The following is a 19,609-nucleotide window of genomic DNA, read 5'->3' on the forward strand; positions in this document are numbered from 1 at the left end:
GGACCTACCGCCCATAGAAATCCTGTCTAAATCTTGTAAAAGGAGCCATTTCTTTCGGCTCCAGTCAGCAGGCTGGAGACCACTGCATTGGTTGAGTTCCAGAACCTACCTCACATGACTGCTTTACGAAGTTGATGCTATTATTATCATCCCAATTTTGGATGAAGAAATCAAGGTATGAAAGGTTATGGGGCTTATCTGAAGTAATTCAGCTTGTAAGGAAGCAGAGGAGGACTGAAGGCCAGGCAGCTGGTCCCAGCCCTGCAGACTTAGCCACGAAGCCACACGTACAGCACTGACTTTATGAGGCAGCAAAAAGTGGCAGGATCCTCACATGCACCAACACTGAAGTCACAGGCACAGGCTGCAGAGGTGCTCAACAGCTAAGAGTGGTCTTCCAGAAGACCTGGGTTCAAGTCCCAGCATTCACATGACAGCTCACAGATGTCTGGAACTCTGGTCCCAGGGGATCTGATACCCTCTTCTGGACTCTGAGGGTACCAGCATGGTGCACAGACATACATGCAGGCAAAACTACCATATATACAAAATAAAATAATAGGAAAAAAACTTTTTAAAGCTAAGATCAGGGTATCAAGTACAGCAAAGGGAAGGGTCATCCGTGCAAAGAATGCTTTGTCTTAACCCACCAGAGATGTAACTCTAGCACTGTGAAGAGAGGAAAAGACCCATGACACTGCAATGTGCCCTGTGTCTGGGGCAATGGGACTGGACTGCACCCGTGGTGGGACTAAGCCTATGTTTCTGAGAATCAAGCTCACGTGATTCTGCTTAGGAGAATGGTGACACATGCTTCAGCAAATACTGGCCTAGACACTGAAAACTTAGATCTCAGAGCTACTCAGAGGAAACAGAGCTGTGACTTTTTTCATTGCACAAAGATATCTAAAGAGCCCCTGCCATGCCAGTAGCTTGACAGAGACCACTATTCTAAGCATAACACCTTTTAAAAGTCCCATGGGATTCAGCTCCCAACAAGGCGAGAAAGCCAAGTGTAGTTACCCAAAATGACGAGTCTGAAAGGACTTATCCTCTTATATTTTACACTAGAAAAACAGTAGGGAGAACTATTGGGGAATGATATCTAACCATCTACTATGGGTCACAGCAGCTCCTGTGTGCATCTGTATACACAAAAGAATCCCAGAAATTAGGGAGGGCTCTCTTTACCACAGATGCCAAAGCTAATGGTGCCTGTTAGGTCCCTGGAGTATTGAAGGCTTTAAGTTTTTCAGGGGGTTAACTATTGCATATTTATTTTATTGGTTATGGAGCATGGTTCAATATTTCAATAATATATACAATAAATATCCATCAGACCAGGGTAATTAGTATTTCCATTTCTTCATTGTTTCTGTGTCTGGGCCTTTGTGTCCCTTCTTCCTAGTTCTTCATAAGATGTGAACAGGGCGTTGAATACAATGTTCCTCTAGCTCTCTCTGACCTCGATCCAATGAGGAGGCCGTGGGGACTATGTGTAACTTCTAATTTAGATCTCCTGAGTTTCATAGTTCGAGTAATACTTCGGCATGGGTGCCACATCCTCATGCCTGATTCTTTGTCAAAGGTTTGCTGTGACTAATGGGAAGAAAAGGCACACCCACACGCTACACATTTGCACATATGACAGGAAGTGGACATCCACGCTGGCCTGAACTAACAGAGACTAGAGAAACGTTAGGGACATTGGAGCAGGCGTCTCACAACAGGTGCCTGAACCACTTTTCAAGGCATCCGCTCACACATCTGCCAACACTAGCAAGGAAGGAAGCCACAGTCCTGGAGACAGGCCAGCTCAATCATGTCACACCATGGCCCTTTCACATGCAAGGTCTTATTTCATAGCTCACAACAAGTTGACACAGATATTGACATGTATGATGGTGGCTCTCAAACATGTTGGTTATGACTCATCGCAAGAAGTCATCCCTAGACCCACTCAAATGTTTGGCCAGTTTATTTAACACGCTGTAATTCTCTGAATGCCAAGCATTGCTAGAGCCTGTGATGAATGTCGTGGCTTGAAATCCTTGTTGTCATGACATTATGTTCTGCTGAGAGAGGCAAACAGGAATTAGTAAAGTACTTCAGGTTACATGGTGCTAAAGCGAGAATGACCAATAGGGAGGACTGGGACAAGAGGTTGGAGTGTTAAACAGGAAGACCATGTGGAGGCCTATGTGGCATTGACCATGTGACCTCCTCATAGGAGAGTGAGTACATCTTGAGGTCATGAGGACTGGAGAAGAAAACAGTTGGCCTCTGACAGACTGTGCCCTGGCGCCATCCTTGTCACTCTTCAATCTGAGCCCATCTTCTCTGTAAGATGATGGGGTGGGGTTCTCTGTGAGCTGCCTACACTCCTTTCTGGCTCTGGCACTTCGCAGCATGGCTAGAGGCTGGAGCCTCTTATGTCTAAGTCTGGTTAGGGGTGTGTGTGTGTGTGTGTGTGTGTATCTGTGTGTGTCTCTGTGAATATGTGTCTGTGTGAGTATGTTTGTGTGTGTCTGTATCTGTATGTGTCTGTGTATGAGTGAATGTGTGTGTGTATATGTGTGTGTATCTCTGTACCTGTATATGTGTCTGTGTGTGTTTGTGTGTGTCTGTGTGTCCATGTGTGCAAATCTGTGTGTCTGTGTTTGTGTGTGTGTGTGTGTGTGTATCTGTCTGTGTGCATCTGTGTATGTCTTTATGTGTATCTATGTGTGTATCTGTGTATATGTCTCTGTGTGTGTGTGTGTGTGTGTGTGTGTGTGTGTGTGTGTGTGTGTGTTTCAAGTATGGAGAGTTGTTTTATAAACACCATATAAAATGTTGGAAAAACTTGATGCCACCCAACCCTGACTGCCAGCGATACACTCTAACACTCTCTCACTTGCTCTGCTTCATTTCACTTTTTAAAATGCTGGTTGCACTCACTACATTGATTTCGCTACCTGCTAATGGGGCTTAAAGAACCATTTGCAGACACTTAGATCTTTCAGGCTATAGAGCTAGTTTGGCATCAACAAAATCATGAGCACACATACAGAGAGTGGGTGACTCAGCTCTGAAGCTTTGCTCTGCAGGCCACAGAGGCCAGGGTGCACAGGGATCCACAGAGTCTATAAGCCAGCCTGGCGTCTCAGTGTTGAATCCCACTCTGCCCCTGCTCCCAGTAACCACAGGCCCAACAGCGCCAGTGCTGGCCTTTTTTATCAATACAATGGAAGCAACAGCCATGAAAAGCAAATCCAGAGATGGGCATGCCAGGGCCGGTCAATTACCCAGCACCTAGTAAACACTTTAGAAACTGGTGCTGGGGATGGAGAAGGTAGAATAAACCAGAGCAGAAAGAACAGCGTCACCTCACATGCCTCCTGAGTCCAGCATGGTGGAAAGACAGCTAGCTGGTGTGAATGCCAGTGGTTATCTTAGCAATAAATGTCACAGGAGAGAGAGAGCATCTGCTTCCAAAGTGTGCTGTCAGCTCCTTCCCATGCCTGAGCCCTCTCTCCTCCCTCCCCCAGCAAACTCTATGGAAATGGATTTGAAGAAGTACAAAGCCACGCATTCAATGGGACTACACTAATCTCGCTGTAAGTATATGCTTATTTCCCTGGCTCATGAATAAAAATGAAGTATTACTCTGGCTACCAGATCACATTCAATCTTCAGCAACTAACTCAGGGCAAAAATAAACTTTCAAGTGGCTAGTCCTCCGAGTTGCCTGCGTGTTACCAAGCAACCAGCTGGCTGGAAACCCCAGAGTACCCTGATTTCAAAGACGGAGCAGCCTCCACGCATTGAAGTTGACAGTGTGCTGAAATATTCAACAACCTACTTTGTGCCTCCTCCATCTCGCAGCTCCCCTCTCTAGCCCCCTCTCACAGGTTGATGGTGTGTTAGAGGCAGAATATTTCACAAGGAGGCTCTTCCCCAGACCCCACTGCAGAGAAATGGGGTGACACCATTTACCAGCCTAATTAGACACAGCAGCTTCACTTGCCCACCTGCCCCCTGCTGGGGGGGGGGAGAAGCAGCTCCCCATAGAATGGGGACTGATCCTAAAGATGGCTCCTTCTGTTGCCCTCAGCCTCCCCTTCCCGTTGCTGTCCTCAGGAAGAGTGGTAAGCTCACGTGTTTATGGGGTAATGTGGTCTGTCACAACATAGGATAAGGTTCTGCACGCTCAAGTCATGAATAGCAACACCTAAGAGCACCTGGAAAGCTACACTGAAGATAAAGCTAATGAAAACAAAGAACAGCTTTTAAAAGAAATGAGCCAGTGAGGTGGCACAGAGTTTAAGGAAGCTTGCCCTCAAGTTTGACAACCCAATGGAAGAAGAGAACTGACTTCCAAAAGTTGTCCTCTAGCCTACACGCGCGCGCACACACACACACACACACACACACACACACACACACACACACACAATGGCATGAGCACGTTTTCTCTCCCATAGTGATAAATGATAGTTAGATAGATAGATAGATAGATAGATAGATAGATAGATAGATAGATAACGTAACAAAAATTAATAAAAATGTGTGAGGCATGATCCGACCAATGATTCTCACGCATTATAATACGAAGAGATCACCTCTGCCTGTGACTGCAGATTCCTGAGGAGCTGCCCACAGTGGCTTTGCCTCAGTGGATCTCAAAGGGGCTGAGAATCTGCACTTTTAACAAGCTCCAAGAAAGCTCTGCTATGTTAAGGTCTGAGTCACAGGACCTCATATCTGTGTGATATACTAATGATTTTTTTTTAATCTATAGCTCTTAAACCAAGAAGCCTAGTGTGCAGACACCACGCTGTATAGTAAAGTAGCTGTGAGGCAAGGCCTCGGGGCCTCGGGGTCACTAGCTGGGTCTGAACTCCAACCCACTGCTTCTCAACTTGCATCACCTTGAACAAGTTAACCTGCCCAAGCCACAGTGTCCTCATCCATAACGCAAGGCTGCCAGTAGAAGATGATTTGCTTTGAGGACTGGCCCAACAAAATGAAAAAATCCTCCTTTCATAAGGTCCCTTGATACTTCTTACGCTGCCTCAGTAAGTGCTCACTGATTAAGTGTCTGACTCCTGTGAATGTGTGGATAAAGACTTGTGTGCACTCAGCTCAGGGTCTAGATCCTACAAGGATCGGAGAAGTGGAGCTGCATAAGCATTGTCCTCATGGAGGGGATTTGTACACTGTCTTGTTGACAGCCATGTAAAGAGTTCATTAATCCATTAATAAGAACTCCAACATAAGCTCTGAAACATCACGGCCTTCCTGGCCCACTCTCAGGTGCCTCATTCCATTATTCACTCAACAAACGACAGGTCTACTGAAAGGGACATGCTACGTTCCCAAGGGATGAAAATGAGTAAACTGTAACTCAGGGTTTAGCTACAGAGATTCACAGCACAGGAAAAGGCAGATCCAAAATGGTTCCTGAACTGTCTGAAGGGTAACTCAAATGGAAGGCGGAGTGGTGTGTCTGCCCTGAGTGCAAGCAAGTCCTCCAGGATTTAGAGGCTGGGGAAGACCCCAAAAACAATGGGCAGTGGAGTTGCAGGCTTTGCTCCAGGCTAATGCAGACAGGTAGAAGTAGAAGGAAACGTGTCCTAGCCAGAAGCCAGTAAGATGAACGGTCCACAGAGGCGATGTGTCCAGACAGGCAGACAGAGCTTTTCAGAACTCTCAGAATATGAGGGTCAAAGCAAAAAGGCTTAGATAACAATGGAGGAAATTCAGAGAATGTCCCTCTGTTAACAGAAAGGACGGGGGCTGAGGCATCAGGACAGGGATACAGGGGTCTTCCCAACAGGTGGAGCCTGAAGTCTGTTGTGGTACAAACTGTGACCACTTGCTCTACATATCCACTGAGAATGCACACCTCAAAACAGTCAGATTACATCATGAGACAACCACTTGGAAGGAGCTTTACTCTTTGGTTTGTGGCTTTTGACAAATTCTGAGGCCTCCAAGGTCACAGCAACTCAGAGACCGATAAGGAGCATGTTGCGCTTTAACCCGGTAGCCTTGGACGGCAGAGGAGCATTCTAATCCTCCCCTGCCTGCATGGTAGCAAGTCCTCACAAATCCAACAGGAGGTTGCTGAATCACTGGACAGAGGGTTCCGGGGAAGGACAAACAACAGGTGAAGCCAAATGCACACACTAGCAACTTTACAGTGTCACCAGAGACTTGCATCTTTCCTCCAGTTTGTTCGCGCCTCCCCTTTCCGCTCTGCCCCACCACACCACGCACACAGCCTAGTTTGGGCATGTATACACACAGCTATGAAGGTCGATGTGAGGTGCAAACATGACTTAAAAAACTGTCTCTCCACACAGGGAGCTAAAAGAAAACATCCACCTGGAGAAGATGCACAGTGGAGCCTTCCAGGGAGCCACAGGGCCCAGCATCCTGTAAGTACCTGGCACAACCCCCCTCCCCACACAGTGCACCCTGACAGCCCTTTTTAGTGGCCAGTCACAACACTGCCAGCTTGGCTTGCAGAAAAGAACTAAATGCATCAGGGCTGCTATTCTGCAGTGAAGCACTGCCTTCCACAAAGCCCCACATCACTAGGGGCTGCAGGCCCTCAGTGGACGGAGCAGTGTGTTTGGTGCCTCAGAAGGAAGACTGTACTAAACCTTTGTCTTATCTGCTGAGGGTCCCTCTGGATAACTCCAGTCTCCATGTGTTGTAGCTATTGTTGTGTGTGTTTGAGTGCCTATCTTCTCTATTAATTCATTTCTCCCCAGTTTTATTAGGACATAGGCATAGTGGGTTACAGCCTACCGTGACAGCATCATGTGATACGGTAAAGAGCCTGTATCCAAATAAGATATTCTGAGCTTCTAGAGAATAAGATTTCAACCTGTGAACTTGAGGGGCCATTAATTCAACCAGTAATGCCAAACACAAGGTGTGGCCTCATGTGCTAGTGGAGGGTGGCTTCCTGGCCCCACACCTGGACCCCACTCAGAGAGTGCACTCTGATCTGGCTCACCCACAACACTTGGCTAGCCATGGCTGAGACGTTGCAGGTGGATTCTTCTTACAACTGTGTGAGGAATGAGCCTCGAACCCTCCGTGAATTGGGGCTCCCTGCAAGGGCCTGTACAAGGTTGAGAGACTGTCAGGACTATAGGTAAAAATATAAACATTTAAAAGGGCAGTTTTAAACCGTGACCAATTAGCAGAATCACAATAGTAGGTTCCATTCTAGGGCTGATGACTTCCTCAGCCATAGGAGGCACTAATTTTAAATACAGCCACTCAAAACAAAAGGAAAGAAGAAAGAAAAACAAAAACCAACCAACCAAACAAACAACAACAGAAAAACCATTAAGCCTCATATCTGGGAAAAATCTGGAGCCTGCTCACTAACAATCCATATAAAAACTCTAAATCAGAACACAGCACTGGTTTCCTAAATCAGCAAGTACAGGAAGCAGGAAGGAGGCCTGGAGCCCTTGGGGCAGTCTCCTGTCTCCACTGTTCTCATAGGAACCTATACCCTGTACCTTGTACCCTGCACCCTTCCCACTCATACTCATGTGGTTTCCCTACCATCATTATTGACTGGCCCCTCCTTGTGCTGGACCCTGGGCCTCCCATGGCAGCATACTGTCCAGGATGTGCTGAAGGAAAGCTTTGGGCATTAGCCATTTAGAAAACAAGCAGGATTTTCCCTCGTCCTGAAATTTTGCACATTTGGGGTTTCCTTAGATTTTGCCTTGAGTTAAACCAGGGAGCTTTGCTTAAAGGCCTGAGCCCTCTGCACAATTGTGCTAGCTCAGCATGCTTGCTTTGGATGGACACATCCAACTGATTATTAAAGCACACGTGCTTTGCTTCCCAGATGGATGATGGTAATGCCACATGAAGCTCTTAATAGGGTGGTCCATCTGCACTTTATAAAAACCTCCCCTGCAGAGCTTGATTAATCAGAGACCGAGGCATCAAAACCATGACTGTTACCCCTGGAACAGAACACAGATGTCACCTACATGCCTGCCATGTTAGAAAGCAAGCAGTCAGTTTTTGCATAATAGGCATTATCTAAAAATATAGAGATGCAACAGATCTGATATGGAGAGATTTATGTGGAGGAAGGAAAGGGAAAAGGAGCTATGGTCTGAGTGAACCATGAGGGGAGAAAGACAGTGGGAGATAGATATATGGAGGAAGAGAGAGTACCCCAGACACAGGGAGGGATGGAGGGAGGGAGGGAGGAAGAGAGGGAGGGTGGGAGGGAGAGAGGGAGGGAGGGAGGGAGACAGACAGACAGACAGAGAGGAAGCGGCAGGTTCATTCTTTTATATCTGGCACACACCTGGCAGCAGGTGATGATGTCAGAGGTTGCCAAGCAACCTAGAGGCAGGCTAGTGGATCTGCTTGTGAACTAACATTACGGAGAGAGCAGTAGGGAAGAAGGAGTGGAGAGTAGACATAAGGAGGGAGAGGTGAAGGAAAGGAGTCAGAGATAAAGAGGAATCAGGAGAGAGCAGAGAAAAAGTCTAGTAGCCATATGGAAGGTACAAGGAGTCCACGGAAAACTTGAAAAGAGTAGTGAGTGCCCACAAAGCGAAAACCCCAGAGCAGTTCTTTGGAATTCAGATTATGATGAGAGTAACTGAAATGAAGAATTAAAGTAGAAACAAAATGGAGGAAAGATTTCTCATCCATAAGGGAGGACTGTCGAGTACAATATGTAAAATCAGTCAATAAAAGGCCTTTCTTCCCATCGCTGTGCAGGGACATTTCTTCCACCGGACTGCAGGCCCTGCCCAGCCATGGGCTGGAATCCATTCAGACCCTCATTGCCAAGTCATCCTACTCACTGAAAACACTGCCCTCCAGGGAAAAGTTCAGCAGCCTCCTGGTTGCCACACTGACGTACCCCAGCCACTGCTGTGCTTTTAGGAATCTGCCAAAGAAAGAGTAAGTAAAAAGCAGAGGGGACAAACGGGACAGTGCTGTCTGTGGAGAGCCTCGCATCTCCATCTAGTCCTGTGGCACACAGTGCCCTGTCCTCTGCTGGCTGCGTTCCCAGCCAACTCTGCAGTCATGAAGAAGCTTTCAGATAGACAAAAAGAAAACAAGCTGTTCCTCATGCTGCTGATCTCTGATCCCTGAGCCTCACAAACCTGCCAAATAGCTGAAGTACCTCTGCAGCCTTTGCAAAACTCAAGTGTCAAAAAGAACCAGCCTGTTCTAATTCTTAGCAGAAAAGATAGTTTTACCCAATTAATCTTGAATTTAACATTGTCAGATTACTACATGGTTTGGTTTGGGTTTTGGTTTTGAACTTTTGTCTCCCATGGAAAGCAATGTCCAGTGCTGAACAGAAGAAACATGGCTCCAACAGCTGGGTTAGTGGGCAGTCCCAGAGGGCAGGAGCACCTAGCAGCTGGCTCTGTGTCCAGCAGAGGGCATCTGACCTCTTCACAGCTCTCTAAACTGCGAGTGGGGGTGAAGTGGATGGGAGGAGTTAAAGGGCAGGATTTCATTCCAGACAGCATTGTTTTTCCAGTCTTCTGGCTGAGAGGCACCATTCTGCATCATGACCCAGTGTCGCATATAAATGAAAGAAAAAAGCAAATAGCTAAAGCTAATTTTTCAAATGTGCACTGCAGACACATGATACTACCTGCCCTTTCTCTCTCTCTCTCTCTCTCTCTCTCTCCTCCTCCTCTCCCCTCTCTCTCTCTCTCCTCCGCTCTCTCCGTCTCCATCTCTCTCTCTCTCCTCGCTCTCTCTCTCTCTCTCTCTCTCTCTCTCTCTCTCTCTCTCTCTCTCTCTCTCTCATGCCTGTTTGTTTTCACTGCAAGCCTTGATATGCTCTATTGTTTTCATAACCCACTATTGGGTCACAGCTCTCAGTGGGAAAGAAAGCAGTGCTCTGAAGTCACTCCTGAAGCCTGCAGAGGTGTGCTCAATCAATCAATAAGATAAGGCACCGAGAAGCGCTCCAGGCTGCTACTGTCTTTGTTCAGAATTAACCTATTTATAGCTGATCAACCAGACTATATTTTTTTGTGCCTTGAGTAAGTAGAGTTGGTTCTCCCTAAAGATTTGAGGCAGCTCTATTATCATTTTGGCTGGGAGGGGGGGTGAGACAGGATAGCTTGCTATGAAGCCCTGGCTGTCCTGGAACTCACTATGCAGGCCAGGCTGGCCTCGAACTCACGGAGATCCACCTGTCTCCATCTCCAGAGTGCTAGGATGCACCCAGATCAGGTTCTATATCATTAAGGGAGCTTCAGAGGATTTGAACTGAGCACTGGCCATGTCCCAATGCACCAGGTTTAAAGACAGAAAAGATGAGAAGTCATGTCAGCCCTCCCAGGGTGGACAGCAGCATAAAAGAACACCAGAGGTGGTGTCGGCGAATGCCGTAACAACAGAGAATGTGGCAAATGCCCTAGGGCTGTAGAGGAGTGTCGGGGCACACGGAAGTCTTCGTAAAGGAGATAACTTTTGCTGAGTCTTGCAGAGAAGGCTTGGGGAAAAGCGTGCCAGGATGGAAGGGCTCACATGAAGGCACAGGGTGAGAGAGGCTAGAAGATGAATGTTATTCAAAAGCAAGCATGGGAAGACTGTGGGCACGTGAGGGAAGATGAGTCAGGAAAAGCAGCCCGAGTGCAGGCCAAGGTGGGCCCTGAGCAGCAGCCCAAGGCAGCTAGAGGAGGAGGAGCAAAGACTACAAAGTAAGAGTATGCAAATTTGCTTATATGAAGCCTCAGTAAGGCCTCAGAATGAAGGGTGGGCAGATGCTGGCTTAGGGTAAGACTGGTTCTGGTCACTTCTGTGGTGAAGAGGCCACACTCCTGAAATTACTGACATATGAGTGCTTAATTCAAGACCTTTATTCCAGAAGACAAACGAGACAGCTCTAGGTAGAAAGGGGATGATGGGATTACGACCATCTGAGCTTGGCATGAGCATCGTCATACTCAGGCTGTCCTGACTGAGCGTGGAAGCCTCCACTGATTCACAGGTACTTCTGTGACTATAAAGCCCAATGAACCTGTAGAAGCCGATGAAGTTGAAGTTGAGTCTGTGAGATTTTAGTGCAAACTGAGGCACCTGTGGATAATGCACAGGGCTGCCTGGGCAGAGCTTTCTATGACTTTCATGGTAAATGTGAAGATAGAATTATTATCATCCAGTGTTATGATTCGAAGGCCAAGCTCCTGTGAACTGTGGACTTGTCTCCATACTGACTTCTGTCTAATACTGAGCCGAAACTACCTCCCCCCCCCCACCCATGCACACACCAATGCACACTCACACGTTGGGCAGGTGAGGATTGCGATCAGGGCAGAGACTCTGTCCACATTTATAAACATAAAAGTACCTAGACTAACAAGATGATTAGTCTTTGAAAGGCTATTTGGTCAAATCATTCTGACATCACTTCCCATCTTTCTACACTTGCAAAAATCATTACTACCAGGGCTTGCTTCATTGATGCTAGAAAATTACAGGACAGAGAAATGTCCACTCTGGGCTGCCTCATGCCTCCATTCTCTTCGGGGAAGGCTGAGGTGCTCACGGCAGCTCCCACACCCTCATTCCTTATCCCGGAGCCTCCCTCAGATTGTGTTCCTATGTGTCAGCCTTCTTTTCTCTCCTTGTCCCGTCCCCTTTTTCCTAAACCAGACTTCCCAGAGGAAAAGAGAGGAGAGACAGGAACATCAACATAAGCTCTTGAACAAAAGCTGAAGGCCTACAATGCACAACAGCAGCTCACCCAGCCACTCCGAGCCCTCACAGAAGGACTTCCTGCTATAATTCAAAGCCATGAATGCCAAGTAGTTCATCAAGGCCAATAGGAAGGAGAAGAGTTGGTGAGGAGCAAACTAGAAGACACCACAAAAGGGAGCTTTTAATAAGCATTGAAAACCCATGATTCAATGTAACAAACTTACGTGGGTTTTTTTTTTTCTCCCTCTCCCGAACCCACACAAAACACTTAGCATTCAGAGGCATTTTCTCTAAGCTGGAGACACAGGACAATGCAGGAGGGTTTACGCTCTCCTTGGGAAGCATCTCAGTCAGGACAATGGCGCAGAGCCCACGGAGGGTAGGATGCACAGAGAATGTGGATGCCTAAGGCGTAAATAGACATGATCAGGTTAAAGGATCAAAAAGCTCAATGGCTTGTTTTTCTCTTTTTCCACCTCTTCTCTTTCAGACAGAATTTTTCATTTTCCATTTTTGAAAACTTTTCCAAACAATGTGAAGGCACGGCGAGGAACGTGAATAATGAAACGCTGTAAGTATTCGCATGCAGATGCTCGGAGAGCCGCGGCTTGTTCTGCAGGCTTCTCATTGTTATTTGCTGCGACGATTTTCTTTTGATAAAAGTCTTGGTGAGAGGATGTTTGCAAGGTGTTTTTTCTATGGTTTAAAATGGGAATAATTTTTTTTCGTTGTAAATGGCAGCTAGTTGTACATGTTATCTTAGCTGTTTAAAAAAAAAAAAAGCAAAATGGAAATAAAAAGTCCCTTTTAAGAATAACAGGAAGTTGTTACTGTATACATTAGTGTATATAAAATTGCAGCTTAATTTTCAGGCATTTGGGTGTCACTAAGGGTTACTCCAAGTGATGGCTCCATCTGAAGTAACTGTCACTAGTCACATGCCACAAAGACAGACTGCACACATAGCTTCTAAAGACAGCTACTTCCCTTCAGAGACATTTGGGCCAGCTTGACCGCTACGTTCCTGAGTATGGTATTGCTCTCTCACATGTGTGTGTTCCTTTATGTGGAGATGCATGTGCAAGTGCGTGGATGAGAGGCCTGAGGTCACACCTTGGACATCATTTATCAGGAGCCATCACTTCATGTTTTTGAGACAGGGTCTCTCTCCCTGAGACCTGGAACTCACTGGTTAGCGTAAGCTGAGAGTTGCAGGGCGCTGCCCTTCATCTCCTCTTCCCCAGGCCTGGGGTCTTCACATGGTGCTCGTGCTTGCCCAGCAAACGTTTGACCAATGGCACCATCTCCCCAGCCCCTTAACATTAACTGTAATGCCATCATTAACATACGGTAGATGGCAGCTACATGTCTATCCTATTGACAGATTTCTAACATTTTTTCCTGTTTTAAATGCTGACTGCCCTGGCATTTCACTTACCTGCAACTGTAAAAGAGCACGCCTCAAAAGGCAGCCCCCATATCCCTAAGCCACATTTATTACTATTCCTCCCGTGTGCCCTGAAAGACTACAAAACCAGATGTCCTTCTCAGATACTCTGCAAGTTTCTTCTGTTTTCTCTTCTCCTGTCAATCTCAGAGTACTATGGAGGCAATGAGAGGTGTGGTGGGGAAGACCTGGACCTGGGGGGTATCTCAGGGCTCGAAGTGGCCCTTGGAATGATGTTCTCACAGCACAGAGTTTGGCATGCACTTTTGAGGGCAGTAGTTCCGGTCAGCACTTGCACTTTCTGGGATATCACCCTCCTCAAGGAGAGTGGTAGAAATGAGACGACTTTTAGGACCAGTTTGAAGAAGGGCTTCATCCCAGCCGCCCCCAGGGTGGGTGCCAGCCTGTCTCCTCCTCTCTCCTTTACTTCGAGTTGCCACTATCTACCCTGTAATAGTCTCTTCCTCACACATCCCTCTTTGCAGCCACATAGCTTTATACTTATAAGCAGGATTCCATCTCTAAGCACTGTCATTTGTGATGCTGAGGATGGATATGAGGAGATGTAACCCACCCTCAGCAGCTGGCATCAGCCCTGCCTTTGAGTTTACTCTGCTAAGAGGCTCCAGAGTCTATCTCACACAACTCAGACTGCAAGAAAGCAATGCATAATCTAAGCTACTTTGCTCCGAGTGGAAACAGTTTCTTTCTTTTCTTTCTTTCTAATAATTTGCATAGCCTAGGTTTTCATCCAACTTATTATATAGACAAAAATTACCTTCAACTCTGATCCCCTACTTCCAGCTCCTGTATTCTGGGGTTACGGACATACCCTCTCATATCCAGTTCATTTGGTCCTGGGTACTGAACCCAGGGCCCCAGGCATACTAGGTGAGCACTCCACCAACTGAGTAATGTCACCAGCCCATGAAAGCACTTTTTTTGATCATTGCAAAGTGCTACCAGATAGCCATCCCTCAGCCTCACCTGTTCTTCCCAAGAAAACATAGTGTTCTCACCACCTGGCTGACCCCACTGTCCTCCTAACTACCTCCCTCCCCCCCCAACCCCCCTCAACATACACACACATTCCTCTTCCTCTCTCAGTTGTCACTGGAGCAGTGATGTGATTTCTGCTGCCACCTAAGCCAGCATTCCTAAGTCCCTGAGGCCATTTGCACTCCCACAGAGCCACCAGAACCAGGCTTTGTGGGTCAGCATGACACTGCCCTTGGGAGCCTCTGCCAGACAGACATATGCCTGGCAGGGCAAAGGGCCACGGAGGGAGTAAGGAGAAACATGTTGGACTCCTTATTAATTTTTGCCCAGAAATCATGACAGAATTCTTAGAAATTGTAAAATAGTGCCCCAAACAGCTGAGATGATTTGAGTGATAAAGCAGAGTGAATAAAAGAAATCAAGGCAACAGCGGTTGGAATATTTTTACCTGTGTTTTGTGTTGCTATTTTGTTTGATGCAACTACAGAACCTGCTTGAAGTGCAGACTCCTGGGCTCTGCACCTCTAGAGTTTGGTCTGTATTTTTTACAAACACCCTGGTGGTTCATATAATTGATCCACGGCCCACACTTTGGAAATCACTGATTCAAAGATCTCTGAGCTAAGGATATGAAGGCCAAATCCTTGTTCCCACAAAGGAGCTTGGGACTGTCCCTACCTTCTTTAATGTTGGTTTCCTTTCTAACAATACAAGGGATTCAATCAGTTGATCTATAACAGCTCCTAATCCTAGCACTTAGGAGCCCGAGGCAGGCAGGTCTCTGTGAGTTTGAGGTCAGCTTGGTCTACAAAGTGAGAGAGCCAGGACAGGCAGGGCTGTTCCACAGAAAAACCCTGTCTCAAAAACAAAAGCAAACCAGTCAAACAAACAAGAGACCAGATGACCCATGAGCACCAATATTAAGGATTCATTTCCTTAATTGTTCCTTATAATCATCTTCTCCTGGAAAACTAACAGTATGTAATTACACTGATGTCTATTATGTAAAACCTAATTGTGTTGCTTTAAAGTTATTTAACAATAACACATATAAGGATCCTATGCTGTCCTTTGTGTGGCCACAGCCCTTCCCAGATCTGAATCCAGTTCTAGTTTTGCACATCTTTTTTTTTTTTAATCTATGTTTTCACTTTAGTACTGAATACCTCAACTATGCCCCCACACGTGTAAATGCGGGGCTGCCCACTAGAAGCATGAGCGGCCTCCCAGGAGCCACACTCTTAAAGCAGGAGTCCAGGCTTGTGAGCCTCCCCTCAACTGCCCACTGAAAGGCTGACCTTTGACCTTGTGCAGGTCTTACACAAGCAGCCACGGCACTGTGAGTTCATGAACGCAGCCACACTGCTCTCGTCCTCCCCAGTTCTGGCTCTCACAATCTTTCCACCCCCTCTTCCATGATGACTCCTGAGTCTTGGAGGTGGAGGTAGAGAGATGATCTTTTTGTGGCTTACACTTATTCTCTGACCTTTGACCAATTGTAAGTTTCTGTGCTAATCACCATTCACTGCACAAAGCAACTTCTTTGATGAAGACTGACAGCTTCACTAATCTATGGGAATAGAGATTGAATTTAAAAGGCAGTTAGGTACCATGTCCACTTAGAAAAGGTGGAAAAAGGAGTAAGTTCACTCCTGCAACTCTACCATCATAAGTTCATAGCCAGATTTACAGTACCAGGCATGCATGTCCTCATGTAAAGTGTACCTTAAATTCACTCAGAAGTTAGTTCTCCCCATAGCATTTGACCCACTATTTCATCCAGGGGTGTATCTTTCCATACAGGTCATTATATATATTATATGGTTCACAAGGTTCACAGATGAGTGAGACTATTAACGACTTGTTTTTCCCTATCAGCCTACATAGCACCTACCTGTACTATGAAAGCTGGCCAGTCCTGAGAAAGCTAACCTCATACTTCATGCCAAGGAAAAGATACATTTAATGAGAGAAATGCTGTGATGAAATACATACTTAAACGGCCTTTACAGAAAACTTATACCCATTTCTCTAACTCCCCAAATTATCATATTATGAACAAAGTCAAAACGCACTGAGTCCATATCCATCATCAAATATATGCTAAGTCCCCAAGCCCCACTGAGCCCATTCAGAGCCAGGCTGTCCCCATGCCCTACCAACCCCATCCAGAACCAGGCTTTCCTAGTCTAGACTTATTCCTTCACAAAGATTGAATGGAACCAAAACTCTGCTAGACACCATGACTTCAGAAATAAGATCTTGATCTTGCTAAAGTTCATGTTTTAGAAGCATGAATACCTGAGTTGATTCCCAGAACCCACATTTCAAAACAACAAGAAGAAAAATGCCAGATGTGGCCATATAAGCTTTGCAGTCCCAGTACTAGAGAGTCAGAGACCGGCCAGCCAGCCTTGCCTACTTGGTAAGCTCCGGGCCAATGAAAGATCCCATCTCAAAAAGCAAAGGTAGATATTTTCCTGAGGAGTGAAGAATGGCATCCATGGTTCCCCTCTGTCCTATACACATGCACACACACACGCACATGCACACACACACACATGCACACACATGCACACACACACATGCACACACGCACACACATGCACACACACATACACACACATACACACACCAAAATTAAGAGTCAGCCAAACATACCTATAATCCAACACTTGGGAGATAAGATCACGAGCTTAAGGACAGCCTTGACTATGTAACAAGTATAAGCCCAGCCTGGGCTACATGGAATCCTGTCTCAAAAACTAAGATAATATTAAACAAGATAACCACACATCATTACTTATTGGCAACTAAGTGCAACTCCAGCAGAGAAAAAGGATAATAAAGTCTTTGGTGAAAAGAATCAAGAATGGCTTCCCTGAGAAACTTGTTTTCCAGGATGAGGGAGAATTTACCAGAGAGATCAGACTAGAAAGAACATTTCCAGAAGTAGGCAGATCGGCCAAGCAAAGGCTTGAGGCTCATCAAAAGGAGTGTGGATTTTACCCCATAGGTGATGGGGACGTGGAAAAGGGTTGAGTTGCATAAGTAGAATTCAGAATTCTGTTTAAGACAGACCATTGCAGCAGGCTGGAATGGGAAAGAACTAAAACTAGATAAAGGCTGTCCAAAAAAAAATCAATAGAAGTGCCTGTAAGAGAGAGGATGTGAGTCCAGGCATTGCAGTGGGTGGGGCACTTCATGGGGAATGGACCCATACCCTAAGGGGTACTGGGTCTCATCCTTGTTTCTGTTGTCCCTGTCCGTCTTCCTAAATTTCTACTATCAGCTGTTCTTTGCTGGCTCCCATTTGAAACACTGGATTAGCTGGGAACATCAGTGCAATCAAGTCCCCACTAGCTGAGGATTTCTAATGCTGCAAACCATGCAATTCCACTGTGTGCTACTACAAACAGCTTGGTAGCAATTCGGTTAGCAACTAAATGAGACAAATAGCTAAGAAAACGCCAAGAAAGGATTCTTTTAAACTTAGCGTGTATATATTATGTCTCTAAACTTGTTTCCCAAAGAAAACCATCACTTGTAAACAGCTTCATTAAGTCTTTGCATCAGTGTGTTACATAGATATAAATTACAATATATAGATGGCTTTCCATTTTCTTTTGAAAGAATTCCATCAAGTGAGATAGTGTAACCAACAAATGTAAGGCCAAGACCATGGTAGCTTTGTTTTCTTTTGTTTCTTAGGCTTTAAAAGCCCACTAAGGATGATTCTAGAATTTCTTTTAATACTCTGAATCATAGCAACCTCTTGTTTCCCTTAAATCAATGCTTGTCTTGCAGTTATTCCGCCATCTTTGAGGAGAGTGAACTCAGTGGCTGGGATTACGATTACGGCTTCTGCTCACCCAAGACACTCCAGTGTGCTCCTGAGCCAGATGCTTTTAATCCCTGTGAGGACATTATGGGCTATGCCTTCCTCAGGGTCCTCATTTGGCTGATTAACATCCTAGCCATCCTTGGCAACCTGACAGTCCTCTTTGTTCTCCTGACGAGCCGTTACAAACTGACTGTGCCCCGTTTCCTCATGTGTAACCTCTCCTTTGCAGACTTTTGCATGGGGCTCTATCTGCTGCTCATAGCCTCAGTGGATTCCCAAACAAAAGGCCAGTACCATAACCATGCCATAGACTGGCAGACAGGGAGTGGCTGCAGTGCAGCTGGCTTCTTCACTGTGTTCGCGAGTGAGCTTTCTGTCTACACCCTTACGGTCATCACTCTCGAGCGGTGGCACACCATCACCTATGCTGTTCAGCTGGACCAGAAGCTGCGCCTGAGACATGCCATCCCAATTATGCTCGGAGGATGGCTCTTTTCCACTCTGATTGCCACATTGCCACTGGTGGGCATCAGCAACTACATGAAAGTCAGCATCTGCCTCCCCATGGATGTGGAATCCACTCTCTCCCAAGTCTACATCTTATCCATCTTGATCCTCAATGTGGTGGCCTTCATTATCATCTGTGCCTGCTACATTAGGATATACTTTGCAGTTCAAAATCCAGACTTGACAGCTACTAACAAGGATACAAAAATTGCTAAGAAGATGGCAGTCCTCATCTTCACAGACTTCACGTGTATGGCACCAATCTCCTTTTTTGCCATCTCGGCTGCCTTCAAAGTACCTCTTATCACCGTCACCAACTCTAAAGTTTTACTGGTCCTTTTTTATCCTGTCAATTCTTGTGCCAATCCATTTCTCTATGCAATTTTCACCAAGGCATTTCAAAGGGATTTCTTTCTGTTGCTGAGCAAATTTGGGTGCTGTAAACACCGGGCTGAACTTTACAGAAGGAAGGGATTTTCTGTGTATACCTCCAACTGCAAAGATGGCTTCCCAGGATCGAGTAAGCCTTTCCAGGCTGCCCTGACGCTGCCCACACTGCACTGTCAAACATCCCACTGTCCTAGACAAGACTCATCACCAAGAGTGCTAATGCAGTAACTGCATTACTGAATTGTACTTAAATATGTAGACAAAAAAAAAAAAAAGTCTATCTGACTTATTCACCTTAATATAATGGTTTTAGAGAAGTATAATGGTTTTAGAGAAGTATTTATTCTTGGGCACTTTAGGAGAATGGTACCTGGCTCAGAGGGTAGCCCATGACACAGCGCTCATGGGAAATGGGCAGTGGGAACTGCCTCTGAAACTTGATGACATCATTTCAGGAGGGTTTAGAAATTTTTATGATAATCTAGACAGAGTAATTTTACTTATGAACCTAAAATCAAGAAATTTTAAGTTGTCATTTTGCATGTCTCTGATCTTTTTCACTCCAATCTTGTGATTTTTGTTGTAAGCTCCAAATGTGCCAGTTCATAACAGATTGGAAATATAAAAGTGATCTTTGTCTTCAGATCGTTGAGTAAATATATTCAGGAGACGCTCTGCGCAGTGCGGTGGCTGTTGGCCTCGGA

The 19,609-nt window shown here is 45.9% G+C and overlaps 1 protein-coding gene across 1 annotated transcript in view; it reads left to right on the forward strand.

The window, feature by feature from the left end:
* Positions 1-19,158, forward strand: part of Lhcgr (luteinizing hormone/choriogonadotropin receptor) — a 50,554-nt gene extending 31,396 nt beyond the window's left edge. The window contains exons 7-11 of the mRNA XM_051156932.1: positions 3,531-3,599; positions 6,351-6,425; positions 8,764-8,949; positions 12,209-12,289; positions 17,972-19,158. Of these exons, the coding sequence (XP_051012889.1) occupies positions 3,531-3,599; positions 6,351-6,425; positions 8,764-8,949; positions 12,209-12,289; positions 17,972-19,133 (1,573 nt within the window). The 3' untranslated portion in view covers positions 19,134-19,158. The remainder of the gene's footprint in view (positions 1-3,530; positions 3,600-6,350; positions 6,426-8,763; positions 8,950-12,208; positions 12,290-17,971) is intronic.
* The last annotated feature ends 451 nt before the right edge of the window (positions 19,159-19,609 follow it).

The sequence above is a fragment of the Acomys russatus genome, chromosome 1 (assembly GCF_903995435.1).
Source record: "Acomys russatus chromosome 1, mAcoRus1.1, whole genome shotgun sequence".
In the NCBI taxonomy this organism is placed as follows: domain Eukaryota; kingdom Metazoa; phylum Chordata; class Mammalia; order Rodentia; family Muridae; genus Acomys; species Acomys russatus.